Below are 18,142 nucleotides of genomic sequence, written 5' to 3'. Positions count from 1 at the left end.
AAAATAATTGATTCGTTAGATAGTGATTTTTTTTTTAAGAAAAATCTGTAATAAAATTTTAATCGATGATTTATTTCAATTATGTGAGTGTAAAGTTATTCCCAATCACTGAATACGAAACTGCAAACATGAAATTCACCGCCAGTTTGTTGCTAACACAAAATACAAACTACAACAAAATAAAATCATAGAATCTTGAGTTGAACCACAAACATGAATTTAGCACTCCGGTTAGTCTTTTTATTTTACTTAAATATGATCTTTCTTATTTATTAATATATTTATTTATTATCTCACGCTCGAATCAAGTATTTTTGTTTGTTTGTTTTCTTCCAAATTGATAACAAATATCGGAAGAAAGGGGGCATTGTTTAGTTTTAAAAATACAAGCAATTTAGTCAAAGTTTAATTTCTTTTACAATTAAAAATCCTCCTTTTTTTTTTTTTTAAATAAAAGTAAAGTTGGTGCTTATGCCCTTATCTTACCATGTTATTTTTAAAATAGTATTTTCAAGTTAAATTCAAGTTTTACTATATTTTTTAATTAAATTGTTAGGTGAAAGTACAGAGTCGAATCGTTACAAAACACTCTACTCCCCCCATGTTAAGAATGGTTTTCTAAATAATAACGCTATTATTTCAGCACAGACAGCACCGTAAGTACCATAAATTTTCATAAATATTTTTCTTCTTTCACTTAAAGAAAGAAAACAGGGTAAATTTTTACGACGTGTCCCAGCGTATTATAAACACCCCAACCTCCCCATGTTAAGAATGGCTTTCGGAATAAACACCCCCCCAACCTCGTAAGCCGTTCTTAATATGGGGAGTTTTTTTTTTGGGGGGGGGGGTATTCCGAAAGCCGTGCTTTGCTTAACATGAGAGTGGTTGGGGGTGTTTATATTACCCTGGGGCCGGTCGTAAAAAATACCGAAAACAGTTTATGAAAATATATCAGAAAGTTCATCGAGTACGACAACTGCTATTGTGTTTTCAATTTAAAAAAAAAAAAAAAAAAAAAAAAAGTGTTAATGCAGAGTGATCCGCGCTATTTTTTTAAATCGTATTTCCAAGTTTAATTAAAGTTTTATGATGTTTTTTTGTTTTTTTTTTATTCAATTGTAAGGTTAAAGTACAGAATAGGTACAAAACACCCTCCCCTCCCATGTTAAGAATGGCTTTTTAAATAATAACGTTATTATTTCAGCACGGATCACTCTCTGCATGTACCAAAAAAAGTCTATCGGTATGGTTTAAAACAGTACGTCAGCTATTAAAGTGACGAAAAGGGAGATAAGTATTCCTTGTATTCGCAATCTTCTAGGTGTTCACATCTAGGGAAAAATAATTTCCCCCAGTTTTCCGTAAAAATGACTTTTAACTATAAATAATTGATATTTTTTACGAGAGTACCCAGCGTAGTATAAACATGTCCAACCTCTTCATGTTAAGAACGGCTTTTGGAAATGAACACCCCCAACCTTCCTATGTAAAGAACGGCTTTCGAGATTGGACGGTGTTTATTTCGAAAACATGGAGAGGTTGAAGGTGTTTATACTATGCTGGGTACTCTCGTAATTTTCTACTGGATGAATTTTCATAATTTTGGGATATATTACTATTTTTAACATGACAAGTAAGTACTATCGTTTTTTGTTAAAACCACATATTTAAAAAAAATATCTGTCGACTCTGTCTTAACAAGCACCCGATTTTTTCTCTTTTCGCCAATTTTTGTGGAAGTCCGACAAAGGAGAGCCATAGATTAGAGCTCAGATGGGCACTTGCCATGAAAATAATAATAGAGCAGAGACAGATTCATGTCTCTTCTGTGGGAAAGAGGTTGCAGGAAAGAAAAAGGACATCAACTACAAAGTTTTGAAGCCGGGTTTGAACTCTGTCAAGGCAGGATAGGGTGTGCCGAGCCTGTCTTGCCTAGATGTAACAGGACATACTTGATTCTTATACAGATAGAGGATTATAACAAAAGCTTTGGAAGTTTGCTTTATCAGACGAAAATTTAAAATGTGTGTTAAAGTCTAAATGCAATCAGATAATTTTTTGTAGAAATCAATTTTTCCATCATTTATAATGACTGCATTGTTCAAAAAAATGTGAACATTTTTCTTGAATTTGCTATTGTCCACTAGGGCAGGTCGATTTGCAACTTTTTTCAGAAAATCAACATGGCACTGATGATGATAGTTGGGATTTGATGTGATAAGAACATATACCAAAAATTAGATTCCCATCTTGAACAGAAAAATTGAGCATTTAATTTTAAAAATCGTGTACAAAAATGCTGAAAAATCCTTCATTTTCATAGCATTTTTCACAACACTATCTTTGAAATTTTACTATTTTTATAAAATATTCAATTAAAATTGATATATTTATATGAAATACATTGAAAGAAAAATAAATACATGAATTATAATTTTAATTATGAATAATAACTAGCAAAATATCTAAACTTTTACTGCATTGATTAAACAAAAATTGTAAAAAAAAGCTAATTAGCAACTAAGTCTTTTAAATTTCACAATTCAAAAAGATATGTGGAGATGTATTACACAATATAACAACTTGATACAAGTTACAGAACCAATGTATTTCAATTTTTTATTAGAGGCAATAATATAAACTTATAATAGAACTAAATTGTTCTGTATAATTTCTTTTTGAGCAAAATAAAGGTCTAATTTGCTGGCACGATGACTTTGTAATAATGTGTCTATGTCTTGCTTCCTGCCCATATACAACTTTTGGAGAAAAATCAATCAAATTTGACCAGTGTGTGGCTGCAAAATTGATAGCAGTAATCTTTTTCATTTTTTTTTTTTTTTAGTTGTTCACTATCTCTGGAAAAAACAACACAAAAAAAACAAACAATTATTTGAAAACACTTATTTTTTTTATATTTTTGCGATGTAATATGAATAAAACTATTGTTTGGGTAAATTAAGAAAACTGGATAAATATTTATTTACCTAATGGACAAAATCGTTTGAATGCCCTCTTCTCTCACATCCAATTTATCTGAGTTTATCATCGATATTATATTTTCCGGAAGTAGTGCAAAAGCACTATATTTTGAACAGTTTAAAACAGTAATTTGGATTTCAGTTAATTGTTTTGTTCTCTGAATCATATTAAAATATACTGTTGTTGGTTAAAAAAAATATTGTTGGTTTGGATCTCAAACCAACTAACTGCATACACTTGGATAATAAATTTGACCAAAATGTTTAATTTATCATAGTGTTTGAGGATAGACACCTCTGGTCCATAAACACATTAACCTTGTGGCTTATGTTAGCCATCTTCCTTGATTCCAGGGCCCAATTTTCTAAGTTAACTTCTCCACAAGAAATGTCAACAGCATACTCAAAAAGTAGCCTCTGTTCTTCACACTTAAATTATTTGTTTCTTCTGCTGTCAGATAATGATGATCGGGGGGGACAATAATTTTTTAGAATTCTACTTGAGGCAAATCTTGATAATTATTGATACAAAGTTTCCCCAAAGGACCAGTAAATGTTGTTAGGCTTTTTAGTTGTTCCATCAATTAATTTAAAAATTGCTGTAAATGGCAGTTCTTCTAGTGGAACCTGAAAATTGGAAAATTTGCATGTTTAATAATAGAGCCAGATTACATAATAAATACCAATATATTATTTTATTTTCCATAAAAAAGGAACATAATTGCAGGTGAATCTATAGAATTAATTTTACCTCCTTGTTAGGAGGACAAGTGCAGATTATGTGCCTTGTTTGACAATTTTCTGTCTTGCACTTTACTGCAAAGTCATCACATCTCAAGACAGAAAGTTTACAGCTACAAGAAGCTATATCAAACAGTCTGTCTAGCTGTTCCTTCATTCTTTTCACTTTGATTGCTGCAAGAGATTTCCTGTCAATCTGTTTGGCCCTCTTATAGCAAAATATATTGACCTTCTGTCCTATATAATTTTATCTTAACAAGGGCAATTGTGGATTGACTGCTTGCCGAATACTAATTATTTCCTTGGCAATTAACTTAGAAATCTCACTATTTTTTAAGTGGGGATAACTGTTTTCGAGGAAATAACTAAACTGGATGGCTTGTCGTGAAGTTGGGGGCACTGTTTCATATTTTGTGAACCACGGGTTAAAACTGAACGTCATGCTTTTACTGACATTCTTATCTGAAAAGTAAAATAAATAAATGAATTATAACTGAAGGAAACTGTATGAGGCTATCTTCCAGTTTCATACGTAAAAAAATAAGTGCTGGTTATAAGAAATAATGAAAACTTTGTAGAGTTGAATTAGATGTATTGAAGAGAGAGAGGACCAAACCAAATCAGAGGCATAGTAGTGTTTAGTTTAGACATTTTAAACAGATTTTAGCTCCTCATTCGATAACATGAATTTATCCATACAGAGATTCATCCTTGATGTAGTTGTGCCATTTTAAACAAATGTTTAGAGTTTGAAAAACCTGTGCTTGTGCATCTATGTTACTATGCTATTTTTAATAGTATTTTACAGTTAAATTTAATTTTTATGAAATTTCTGTTTATTAAATTTTTAGGTGAAAGCACAGAATAGTTACAATGCAACCTCTTTCCCATATTAAGAATGGCTTTCTAAATAAAATTATTTTAGCACAATAACATAGATGCACAAATAACGAAAAACCTTTAAAGGAGTTTCCTTATTTACTCATATTCATCTTTTGTAGGTTATTCGATTTTAAGACTATAATTTTAGAAGTAAAACACTGTTTAAACAGAATTACTCCTTAAAAATAAAAGAAATTAAAATTTGACACTAATTTTCTGCAAAGTATTTTTTATTAAATAGAAAAACTTGAAAATTTACGTGGTTATGTTTCATAAGGAATGTGTAGAATAAGATTCTATGGATTATTTTTTTTTTTTTTTGCTTTTATATAAAACTGGAGTATTACCATATTTTAATAAAAATTTCAAATAGAATTTGATGTGAAATATTAGGTTGGTGCAAAAATAATATTTTTGGCGTTCGTTTAAACGTCCAAAAAATGCCATTATTTTTGCACCATCCTAGTAGAAAACCAAATTCAAAAAGATAAAAAAAATATGTTTAAATTCACTGCAGACACTTGAAATATAATAATATATATTTTAAACATGTCTTTTTTGTTTTTCCTTTCGAAATAATTAAGCCTAAATCGTAATGTTTTCAAATTAAATAATAAACAAACGTTAATTTTCAATATCAATAACGAGCGTGATTTGCAACAGTGAAATCTAAAATGTTTCCACCCAAAAAATGTTCCTGAAATGAAAAAGCGAACTTCAGTCGTTATTATTTAAAAAATATAATTTTGCCTTTACACTTAATATTTATTTTATTAATTCATTATCCTCACTCATTTTATTTAAAAATGTAGTTTAAAATATATTCTAAATAATGATTCCATTTTCTTAATAGTACGAATTGTTTGGATGACAGGACGTTCTTAACAATTCGCCGAAAAACTTTTAATCACTTCAATTTTTCAACTTTTAAAGTCATTTCCTCAAGCAAAGATGACGATTTTGAGAAAAATATTTTGTGTAGGTCTTTTCTATGTCAAACCCCAACTATCATCACCATTACCTCACTAGGGCAGGTCGATTTTGGAACCCCGGTGAGGCAGTTGAGATCCAAACCAACAATATTTTTTTTTTAACCAACAACAGTATATTTTAATATGATTCAGAGAACAAAACAATTAACTGAAATCCAAATTACTGTTTTAAACTGTTCAAAATATAGTGCTTTTGCACTACTTCCGGAAAATATAATATCGATGATAAACTCAGATAAATTGGATGTGAGAGAAGAGGGCATTCAAACGATTTTGTCCATTAGGTAAATAAATATTTATCCAGTTTTCTTAATTTACCCAAACAATAGTTTTATTCATATTACATCGCAAAAATATAAAAAAAAATAAGTGTTTTCAAATAATTGTTTGTTTTTTTTTTTTTTTTGTGTTGTTTTTTCCAGAGATAGTGAACAACTAAAAAAAAAAAAAAAATGAAAAAGATTACTGCTATCAATTTTGCAGCCACACACTGGTCAAATTTGATTGATTTTTCTCCAAAAGTTGTATATGGGCAGGAAGCAAGACATAGACACATTATTACAAAGTCATCGTGCCAGCAAATTAGACCTTTATTTTGCTCAAAAAGAAATTATACAGAACAATTTAGTTCTATTATAAGTTTATATTATTGCCTCTAATAAAAAATTGAAATACATTGGTTCTGTAACTTGTATCAAGTTGTTATATTGTGTAATACATCTCCACATATCTTTTTGAATTGTGAAATTTAAAAGACTTAGTTGCTAATTAGCTTTTTTTACAATTTTTGTTTAATCAATGCAGTAAAAGTTTAGATATTTTGCTAGTTATTATTCATAATTAAAATTATAATTCCTGTATTTATTTTCTTTCAATGTATTTCATATAAATATATCAATTTTAATTGAATATTTTATAAAAATAGTGAAATTTCAAAGTCAGTGTTGTGAAAAATGCTATGAAAATGAAGGATTTTTCAGCATTTTTGTACACGATTTTTAAAATTAAATGCTCAATTTTTCTGTTCAAGATGGGAATCTAATTTTTGGTATATGTTCTTATCACATCAAATCCCAACTATCATCATCAGTGCCATGTTGATTTTCTGAAAAAAGTTGCAAATCGACCTGCCCTATTGCCTCACCGGGGTTCTGAAATCGACCTGCCCTATTGTCCACTAGCATGATATCAATTTAAGGAAGTTTGGCATGTTAGTTCGATCAGGAAAATACCTTTCACAAGCTGCAATAATTGTCCCATGAAAAATGGCCACAGTTAAATTAACATTTTGATTATCATCACAACAATACAATGCTTTGAATGTTAGCTTTGGAGCCTTGTGTAATTTAACGTTTAACTCACTAGGGGAGATGCACCCCTGAATCAAGATGTAAAAGAACGGGAAACTACCGTCTTTACTTGTCTTCCTGAAATTACCATGGCTTTACATTGCAGAGCTGTGATCGTCAACGCTGTTAAAACAGTAGGGCTGCTGATGATAACGATGAATCATGAATACAGTTATTGCTTTATAAAACTCGTCATTTTTATTTGTACCAACATATTCCCCACCATGAAATTATGTTCCTCTTTGAAAGTACTTTTCATCTATTAACAGGGCTCTACATTGTGAGTGAAACAGTCGCATTTGCGAGTGATTTTTTTTCAAAATGGCGACTAGAAATAATGAAATGCTTATCTTTTGGGGATTATATTTCTTTCACCGACTATCTTCCAAAGCTTACTACTGAGTAAAAAATATTTTTTCAAATTTTTTTTTTAATAAAACGAACAAAGTTAAATTATTTAAACAATAACAGTTTAATAGAACAATATATTTTTTCTTTTTTTTTTTTAACGAAGGCTGTTTAAAAAAAACATCGGAAGAAATTAGAATGTTTATACCTTCAAGTATCAACATAAAATTTGTTGAATATTTAGAAATGATGCAGTGATGCACATACTCGCCACAGAATGAACATGTCATATTCTAAAAATCATGTGGGTTTGGCTAGTAACTTTTCTATTTGGCTAATAAATGAAAATATTAAGTTGCCAAAGGTCAACTAAAGATAAATTTGTCCATAGAGCTCTGACTAATTGACTAATAAAACACAGTCCTTAGAAAGATGACTTTTTTTCCAAGAGTGATTTTACTGCTGTAATTGATCCCACACCACCTCTTTGAATTTTTCTAATAAAGAAAAAAGCTGGTAATAGAAATTTCTCCAGAAATGATTTATAAGTTTGCCTTGATATATTGTGCAGTAATAAAGTGTAACATATTAGATCTGCAGAAAATGAAAGACGGCCTTTCAGTTTATAATGTCTTTTTTGTAAATCATTTAAAATCGAGTACAGCTCTTCTTCCACTACGTTTTTGATGTAGATTGGAAAATTTTCTTACATGCTAAATTTTGTAAGTTTAACATTATTTCCGTATATAAACCATTGTGGTAATGGTATAGGCTTTCCAGCTCAGCATAAAGATTACGGCTAATATTAATGCATTCTTTTTATAGATGGAAAATGCGTTTCAAGGTCAAAGATAAATTAGAATATAATCTTCATGTTTTGGAAATTCAAAACAAGATGGACAACATTTCACAATAAATTGGGTAAAATCCGTTATAATGTCAGTTGAAAGGAAATCTTTAATTCATCTTTTTCAATCGGTCGTTGCTTTGGGGGTTTTCTAAAATCTGTTTGAGTCAGCAAAAGAGATGATTTTATTATTTGTTCTGAATGTATTGTTGGGATTGGTTGGAAATTTCAATTCTGTTTGTTTCTTTTTCCTTTCAAAATATATTTATTCTCAAAATATTTGATGCAAAATACTGAATTTTTTGTTGAGAACGAATTATTTCAATTAACAAATTTTATCCATTTTTCAATAAAATCAGATTTTCCAAAATGAAAAGAAAATGTGGAGACTTTTTTCACTGTATCATATCTTCTAGAACAGTAAAATTCTGCACTTTTGTTAACCATTTTTTGTTATACAAAAAATATATAAAAAAAACTTTAAAATTCAATAAATGCAATGCGTTTGCAAAAATATATAATATGAAGTTCCAAAAACAAAAACTTTGTTTGTGCAATTGAAGATCATTCAAGCAAGATCACTCTTATTGTTAATTATTTATTGTTTTAATTTTTAAACCAAAAGTATAAACATGCATTTTAGTGTTGAAAACATGTTTAGAAATTAAAATAGGTTCTGATAAATTATCTTGAAATTTATCAATTATTTATCTACATTCAAAAAACGTAAGTCTTAAAATTATGCACCATTTTTATTTTTTTAAAGGAGTCTCCAAAGTTTTTGAATGGCAGGGAAGCATATTATTGACTTTTTAGAGCTACACAGGCTAAAATATTTTTAAAAAAAAAAAAAAAAAAAAAAAAAGACGTGGACATGTTTTATGCTGTTTTTCTCTATAGCTTTGCTTTTTAATAAAACTGATTCTCCAAAAACCTCATTGTTTTAATCATTTTCTGAACAAAAAGAAAAACCACCACACTGTTTTCATATTTTTTCATTTTTTTTTCCTGAATATTTTTAAGTTTTCTATAAGAACTTTGCGGGTCGGATTAAAGACTTTGACAGGCTGGATCTGGAGACCCCCTCACCTAAATGGTCAATGTGTTGATTGTTTTTAGTTTTAATTTCAATCAGCCTGTATTGTGACATATGGGGCTACAGTTATGAGTGAGCCGTCAGTGCACCAAATTACCTCAAAAACTTGTAAAACCCATGAGGCAAGCACCTCAGGCATTGCTTTGTAGATTTCTGCTGGTATCCCATTCTCATTAGGAGATTTTTTATATTAGAGGCAACACAAGATATCTCACACTTCATTCAACATAGGAGTGAGGTGCTGCAGTCATATTCCTCACCTCTACACTTGCCACAAGGGTAAGGTTATTAAGCAGTTCATCAAAGTGCTCTTTTCAGCAATCTAATCATTCACTCAGGTTTGTAATGATAGCGCCATTATGCGAACGAAGTGTATCACTGACACTCGTTTCTCCTCCGTTAGTCTGCTTCACCATCCAGTAAAGTTTATGGAAGTCTCCACAGGTTGCTGTAAGCGCAGTTTGTTCTGCAGTAACCAACACCTGCATTGTCATCTTATCAGTCAGCACTTAAATGATGATTACATGGCCAATCAAGTCGATTATATCTTGGTTCGTGCTCAGTGGGCGAGCTCTGTTCCTGACTCTTGTGCTTTCTGAGGTGCAGATTCCGGTAATGAATTTGACTCAAACCGCACACTTTTTTGAGTAAGTCTTCGATTTCATGCGGGGCAAGTAATCAAACAGTGTAAGTGGATCAACAGCGTCAATTTAAAGTTGGACGTTGGCCCCCAATTTAAGGTAGAACTTCATAATATGTTCTCTCTTCTGCAAACCAATGAAGAATATCAAACCAAAATAGAATGGCAGGTCCCATCTATTACCATCGAGTTGACACATAAGCACCTTGGTATTATGAACTGCTGTTATCGGGACTGGATAACAGGAGAGAAACTCCACCGTTCAGAGCAAGCACAGGAATGATGGGTGCGCTGAACTATCGTGATTTGTGACGCCATGTTATTCAATCAATCTGCGCTGATAGAAACACATACTGGCGAGCGTTTGCAGAATAATATATGTATTTAACATTAAAAGTAAAGGGTAAATAACCCTGTATTTAATCTCCCTTTATACTGCTTGTGACTCTTAAAGAAATGTTCATTTTAAATATCCTAGTGTGACTTTTTATCCCATCTGTAGGTTGCTCACACTTAAATTTAGTCTTTCACACTTAAATTTTTGCAGTAAATCTTAATATTATTACAATAGAAAAATGCGAGCATGAAAAGTAATATGGTACGCTTAAACAAGGAAAAGTAAACAACTAGTTGTTAAAATTGGAAAACAAAAGACAAGATATTCTAGTAAAAAATATAATAAATTTATAACTTAAAATATTGCAGCATTAAGAATTGATTATATAATGTTATAAATTGAATTAAAAAAAAAATTCTTTTCTATGTTTAAGCTAACCATATTACTTTGCATGCTCGCATTTTTCTGTTTTAATCCATGATTTTTGCAGACATCCAGTAAATTCACTTGTTCTTTGTTTTATTTCAGTCTTATTTTTTTGCCCCCATAAACAAAACATACACATATGTAATAACAATGTACGGCACTCGTCTGCTTTCAATAAAATCACCCCAATTATCTCCCTTTCATTCTCTCTGTTTCACTTGTTACTTCTCTTTTCCTGAGAGTGGTAAATTGGTAGCAGCAGTAGTCACTGAGGCGACGTGGTTGCTTTGGAAACCAGTCATAAAAAATGTCGCTCACCTCCTTACGATTTTGAACACCAGTAAATTTATCATAACTTTTGTTTTACTTAACGAAAATTGAACTTTTTTTTTTTTCACAATATAGCTTAGAAGATGATCTATAAACTGTAATAATTGTAGTGTTTGAATTTATCATTCACTGCACATTAAAACTTTATGAAAAATCAGTGTATCAATAGCAGTGTCAGAAATCGCCATTAAAAACTTGAATAATTAGACTTACTATCTTTCGAAGCTTATAACTACTTGAAAAATGTAATTCAACCCCTAATTTTTTTCAATAAAAGGAGCAAAGACCAAATTTTAAAATAATAACAGGTTTAATAGCAAAATATGTAATATTTGTTTTTTAAATCGGTTTTCTTTAAAAAAGATTTCTAGAAAATCAACAAATTTTAACTTACTTCGAATATAATATATATATATATATATATATATAATTCCAAAAAATCACTTACCTATAAAAAATACTAATCAATGGGTACTTCCATTCTTAATTGGGAAGAATTTATATTTTATATTCCATGTCCTTTTTAAATAAAATACTTTTTTTAAGCCAGGATTAAAAAATACTACGATATCAGATGTTTCACAACTGGAATAAAGGGAGACAAACGTCTCCTTTTCTTCAAATTGAGAACTTCGGTGGCCTTAAGCGCTAGAATTAATCTCCCTTTCTATTTCTGGCTGTAAACAAAAGTTAGTTAAATATGGGCCATCGTAATTTGAAAAATGATCACATTTCACTTATCAGTTTTTGCCATTTATAAAAATTCCACTCGACCGATTTTCCATTTTTTTTTTTTTTTCTCTTAAAGAAATACATGATTTAATATATTTTGTTTCTTCTTTATAGGGTGATTTTTTTTTTTAATCTAAAAAAAAAAAAAAACATTGAATGAAGCAGAAAAAATTGTAGGTATTCAATCTTTTCAGGACAAAATTTGAAAAATGTGAGGTTTCACTTTTAAAAAAATCAACATGGTTTTTAAAAAAAAAAAAAAGGTTTTAAACTTTTAACTTAACAGGTAAATTTGCACAAAACTATTCTTTCTTTTTTTTTTTTTTGTTTAAATTAGATTATTTATTGATCTTTTATCTTCAATTTGTGATATATAAATCTGAGGTGAGAAAATTAATTATTTTCATTTTAATAGACATTTCAAAATGGGGGGGGTGAATTTAAAAAAAAAAACGTTTGTTTAGAATATTATATTCGGTTTATTGGAAAGAGCATAACAGTTCACATTAAACCTGCAAATATTGTAAAAATTGAACCAATAGAAAAATTTTGATAGATTTTTAAATTAAAAAAATTGAAAAAAATTTAACTCGTAAAATTCAATTCATTACGTGACCGTGAATTGAATTTTACGAGTTAAATTTTTTTCAATTTTTTTAATTTAAAAATCTATCAAAATTTTTCTATTGGTTCAATTTTTACAATATTTGCAGGTTTAATGTGAACTGTTATGCTCTTTCCAAGGCACTTTGTAAACACTGTTTTTATTTTTTGGTGTTGTTTTTTTTAATAAAAAATATTTCTATTTTTTCTAAAAACTTTAATAGTTTATTTTGGAAGTATATTCCATAAAGAAATGAAACAAACCACTTTAAAAAAGAGAAATTACGAGTTTTGTATATTTTATTTGCCGTTTAAACGAGCAAATTGAGTCGACACATTTTCTAAAATAATGAATTATCTCCCCTTGACTCCAAAAGGGGCATAACTCTACTCTCTTCGTTATTCTTTCATCTCTGTTTTGGCCTCATAAAACTAGTGTTGGGGGTCGATAATTCAAACACTCACCTTCTGAAGTTTTCAAAAAATTGATTCTGACCTAAAAATCTTCTTTCGTTAGTCATATATTGCGTAGCGTTTAGATTTTTAAATAAGACATACGTATTTTTTCAAAGCTTCGTGAATTCAATATTTATTTTAAAGTAACAATACCTTACTCGGTGTTACCCAGGAGTCTTTTTACTTTCATTTTGGTTTCACTTTTCTTCTTTTTTTTTTTTTTATAATAAAAGTGATAAAATTTTTTCTTTCATGTTTTTGATACAATGTTAAAAATATATATTTACGATCCGAAAGCCACTCGAGGATAAGTGTTAATGAGTGTACGGTAGTCATAGAGACAACAGTGTATTAATAGTTAGTGATGGAAATGAGGAAGGAATGGATATTTAGGAGGAGGGGCAGCAGCTCTACAAGAACTTGTTTTCATTGGACTTGAAAACTATCCTATTGTAGTCAGTTGGGAAGCAGAACAGAGTTCCACAAGTGGGCAGTTCTAGGAAAGAAACTTTGTTTATAGAATTTGCGTTTAAATTTAGGCCCAGATAGTGTTGGAGAATGTTGATGGCTGTTGTAATTAGACAAGTGTTTTTTGTGAAAGTTTGGCAAGAGGAGACCATAGATTGAAGCTTATGAAAATAATAAATAAACATAAACAGGCTCACAACATCTCTTCTGTAGGAAAGAGGTTTCAAGGAAGAAAAAAGGCCATTACCTACTAGGTTTCAAAGCTGATTTTGAACTTTGTCATGGCAAGATAGGTTTCTGAACAGCTCTCACCTATATATAGAAGAAGTACTCCATTTTAGGAAGTATCTGGCTCTTATACAGCTAGAGGATCGCATCGAGAGTTAGATATCTTCTGGAGAGGTAAAATGACACAACCATTTTTTGAGCAACCTTGCCGATAGATTTAATGTAGATGTAAATTTCATGTAAGGAGTAAATGTCAAACCCAGAAGTTTGTCAAAACAGGGAGCCTCTTTTAGATGAGAGTCATTCATATCAATTGGGGCCAAATGGGGATCAGAGCATTCATAGTGAAAAGATAAAAGCTTGGTTTTGGATGCGTTAAAATTAACTTTCTACTTTTTACCCTATTGTACCACATGCTCAAGGTTTGAGGAGAGAAACTCAAGAGATCTTGATTTTGTTGGCCTTTGAAGTGTTGCCATAGATCATAGTGTCAGCTGCGTATATGTCGATGAATGAACTTGTTTTTATTTTTTTTATTCAATTTTCACCCCAAACAAGGCACAGTGCCACTTAGAAGTAAGGGATTACCATCTGGGACATAAGTTGCAGGGATATTATGAAGGAAGATGGGCAGCAAGATGTCTGTTCACATTATACTTGAACTTTTGTATGTCAGTACAGTTGGGAAAGCAGAATCCCAGAAACGAGGTCCAAAGTCTAGCAGTTCTGGGGAAGAAAGTATTGAAGTTGAAGGTTTTCTTACACCTAGGGATCTCTACTGTGAAGGGGTGGGATTTAGCTGCTTGGCGGATTTGTCAGGGGTATTTACGTCGAGAGTGCATAAGTGCTTGTAGTTCACTAGAGCATTCACCATTAAAATACTGTAGAACAGGCAGAGGGATACAACATCTCATCGATGGGACAGAGGCTGAAGTCTAGATGACAGTTCAGGACCTATCAGGTTGGCAACTCTCTTTTGAACTCTGTTCAGGATTGAGAGGTTAGTAGCCAATGCATCAGCCCAAATGTGACAACAGTACTCCATACATGGGCAAATGGTGGGTTTATAGAGGTACAGCATCCTTTCAGGCGTAAGTAGCTTTTTAGCACAGTAGAGAGAGCTCACCTATATCTGCAGCAGCCTTGGCAATGCTCTCGATGTATCTATTCCAACTCATGTTCCCTGTGAATGTTAGGCCGAGGAGTTTAAAAGAAGTACTTTCAGGTAATGCGTTTTGGGCCATTGCTATTGGTGGTAGAGAAGGTTTCTTGTAATTATTGAAGGAAACAAGCTTAGTCTTGGCAACATTGAATATGACCATCCATTTTTGTCCCCTTTCCACTGCAGATTGGAGGTTTTCTCTAGTGTTTCTGACATTTCCTTATATATGTGTTCATTTTCATTTCACTTGGAATGTGATTTGGGAGATCATTAATGAAGATAAGGAAGAGCATAGATCTCTGAGGCACACCAGCATGGATACTTTGAGCTTTAGACTTGCCCATCAACAACTACTTGTATAAATCTATCAGAGAGAAAAGATTTGATGGTTAAGACATTTTCAGATATTCCATAGCTGGAAATCTTCTGACGTAGACCTTTATGCCAAATTCTATCAAATGCTTATATTATGTCAAGAACTATTGTTTCTATGTGAAATTACAGTCAGTTCATCAACTGTAAATCTTGCCAGACGGAAACCATATTGTTTGTTGCTGAGTAGGTTGTTTTTGCTGGGGTGTTTGACAATTTTCTATTTAACACAGATTCAAGCAAATTATTTGTGACACACAGAAGACTAATTGGTTTGTACTGAGATGCAGAAGACCAATCTCTACTATTTTTAAATATTGGGTAAACTATTGAGGTTTTTGAAGGTGCTGAGAAGCATTTCTCCTTTATGCATCGATTGAACAACTTTGCAAGAATAGGGGCTAGTTCTGGTTGCAGTTTTTTTAATACTATAACTGGAATATTTTCTGGCATCAAGTTTCTTGATGAGTGTGGCAATATTATGAACAGATATGTGGATGTTACTCAGCTTATTTTCAGTCTTAGGAGGTAGAAGACCCTGATCGCATAGGGTTGAGTTTGTTGCAAAGTTTTTTGCAAAGAGTTTGACTTTGTCAGATGCTCTGATACAAATATTAGGAAACCAGCTCAGTCAGATATCAAGTATCGGTACACTGTTCGTTGGGGATGGATATTTGGGTTTTGTTTTCCTTTTTTTAGGTGGATTATCTTTAGCCTGTTATCTTTCAAAACTGAATTTTAAAAATAAATTCTTTTTAATTAGTTTGTTTCACTTAGTTGGTTCTGCAAAAAAAAAAAAAAATTGACAGTAATTAATAGATGTGTCATTGTGAGGGATATTTCCTTTTATTTATCTGTTCCCTTTTAATTTAGTTTTGTTTATTTTAAATCAGAACAGATTTTGCTTTAGAAAAAAACAAGAAAAAGAAAAAACGTGAATTAGCAGACGAACAGAAAGAGGAAATCAAAGAGGCATTTGAATTATTTGATACGGACAAAGATGGAGCTATTGATTATTATGAGCTAAAAGTAAGTCAAAGTTTTCTTTTATTTACTTATTTTCTTTTAAATTATATTTCCCTTTATATTTGAATAATTGAAATACATGTCTCAGCAAAGGTTTATGAATGATGAGACACTCTTTACAACATTTAATAATTTCACATAATGTCCTTGTTTTTTATCGATCCTGGTGTTTTTCCATTAAATACACAGGTAAAAATCACAATTCCAAATAAACTAACTGGAAAACTTTTTTATATACTTACATGTCAAGCAAAAAATAGTTTCGTTCACCAAAAATAAGGAAAAATGATTGAGTAGAATTTTAATTAAAAATAAAAAGCAGTTTTTATCCTATTTTCTGATTTGCCATTGATAATTACTTGGCAAATAATAAAGTGACTTATCTCCCTTGTTTAGCATGTATTGGCACCCTTGTTGGTGGCAAATTGGAAAATTACAGTAAAACTGATTTTTACTTTTAATTAAAATTCTTCTCGATAATTTTTCCTAATTTTTGGAATAGACACTTATTTTTGCCGTATATACAAGTCTATCAAAGATTTTTCTGTTTATTTATTTGCGACTGTAATTTTCAGCTGTGCATTTTTAACTCTGACAATGGTTTTTAATATATTGCTCAAGACGACATACCTCAAAATACAAGCAATAAAATGTTCAAAACCTTGAAATTATCCAAACAATCATAGTCTCATTTCAAGCACATTTCCTCACACTCCTCACCACCACCTAAGTTATAATTTTGCTTTTTTTTATCACTTCAAATTAATCTTGTTACAATAATAGCAATAGGTTGAATATCACCATCAAAACAAAGCTTACATGTCTAAAGTTATGGATGTAGGTAAATCTTAATTTTGCAGAGTTAAGACTCTATTAGAGGGTCTTAAAATGATCAAAACGTACTTACATTTTGATAATCTATGTAATATTGTGTCATTTAACAATGGTATAAGTCTTATTAAAATCAGAAATAAAAATAATTAGGTTAGGAGCGATGCACTCTATGATAGTAATATATTAATATAAGCCATTTATGAAAATCTTCACAAACAAGTGATCATCCCTAAAAAATTTCATTTCCTAGGTTTAATAGTGTATAGAAAAGTTATTGAGGTTGTTCAGAAATGTTGTTACATTGATTAAATGATTTCAGCATGAGCAGGTGCTTGTGTGATAGAGTGGATGGAATAATTTTTTAGTGTGCCAATATTATGGACCCTGGGCAAAGTCAACTGACCTTGCTGGATGATTCTCATTAATTATTAAACAGGCAAAGCTCTAATTCCCATAGATTGGCTTGAAAGTAATCAAGTTTTTTCACAGACATTAACAAACCAAACCTTTCCAGCAACAGGAGTTTTCAGCTGAATGGTGACCTTTTGTGAAAGAAGAAACTATTTGCAGTAACCAGCAACCAGACGACCAACTTTGGAGACCTTTTGGAGAGCGAAAGTATTGTTTTAGTATCTCTTCTGAAAGCCTGTTGATGTGGAAATTATGTTGCCACATCGACTCAGGATCTGCGCATTTTTGTGCACCTCGGAGCTAATATATACATGATTCCAGCGTCCAGTGAATGCTTGAATGCGTTTAAAGGATCTAAGACTAGATGATGTTATATTTGTAATCTCGCAGTTAGGGGATTGCATTTAACTTGTAATCCACCGCAACTGTGGACAATAGTCCATGGAAGTGGTAGAGAGTTATAATAGAACTTTTTCTACTACTAATCAACAGTGTTACCACTGTCAGACCTAAGAAGAGTCTATCAGTCATGTGCATGTAGTGTGATGAAGTAAGGAAGTAAAACCTGCCCAGTGAGCATTGAGGACATGCGTTGCATGGAGAGAAATGATATGGTGGATGTGTAATGTAAGTTTTAAAGAAAAGCTTAGATCTGATGAGCTCAAAGGAAGATAAAATCTGAACAGTTTAATATGCAGAACGGTAGATGTCAATGTCTTGATCACTTTGAAAGAATGTATGTGAATTCCTGAGTTAGATGGCAATGTCTTGATCATTTTGAAAGAATGTATGTGAATTCCTGAGTTAGATGGCAATGTCTTGATCACTTTGAAAGAATGTATGTGAATTCCTAGATGTGGAATAATTAAGGTATAGTT

General features: G+C 31.1%; 1 protein-coding gene across 1 annotated transcript in view; it reads left to right on the top strand.

Annotated features, from left to right (window-relative positions):
• Positions 1-81: 81 nt before the first annotated feature.
• The window catches only part of LOC145291403 (centrin-3-like), a 35,331-nt gene continuing 17,270 nt past the window's right edge, over positions 82-18,142 (top strand). The window contains exons 1-2 of the mRNA XM_080137211.1: positions 82-230; positions 15,887-16,022. Coding sequence (XP_079993337.1) covers positions 214-230; positions 15,887-16,022 — 153 coding nt within the window. The 5' untranslated portion in view covers positions 82-213. The remainder of the gene's footprint in view (positions 231-15,886; positions 16,023-18,142) is intronic.

Source organism: Euprymna scolopes, chromosome 2, assembly GCF_053919585.1.
Source record: "Euprymna scolopes isolate OS-2025 chromosome 2, ASM5391958v1, whole genome shotgun sequence".
In the NCBI taxonomy this organism is placed as follows: Eukaryota; Metazoa; Mollusca; class Cephalopoda; order Sepiida; family Sepiolidae; genus Euprymna; species Euprymna scolopes.
The sequence above is the reverse complement of the archived record's forward strand: the minus strand, read 5'-3'. Positions and strand labels throughout refer to the sequence as shown.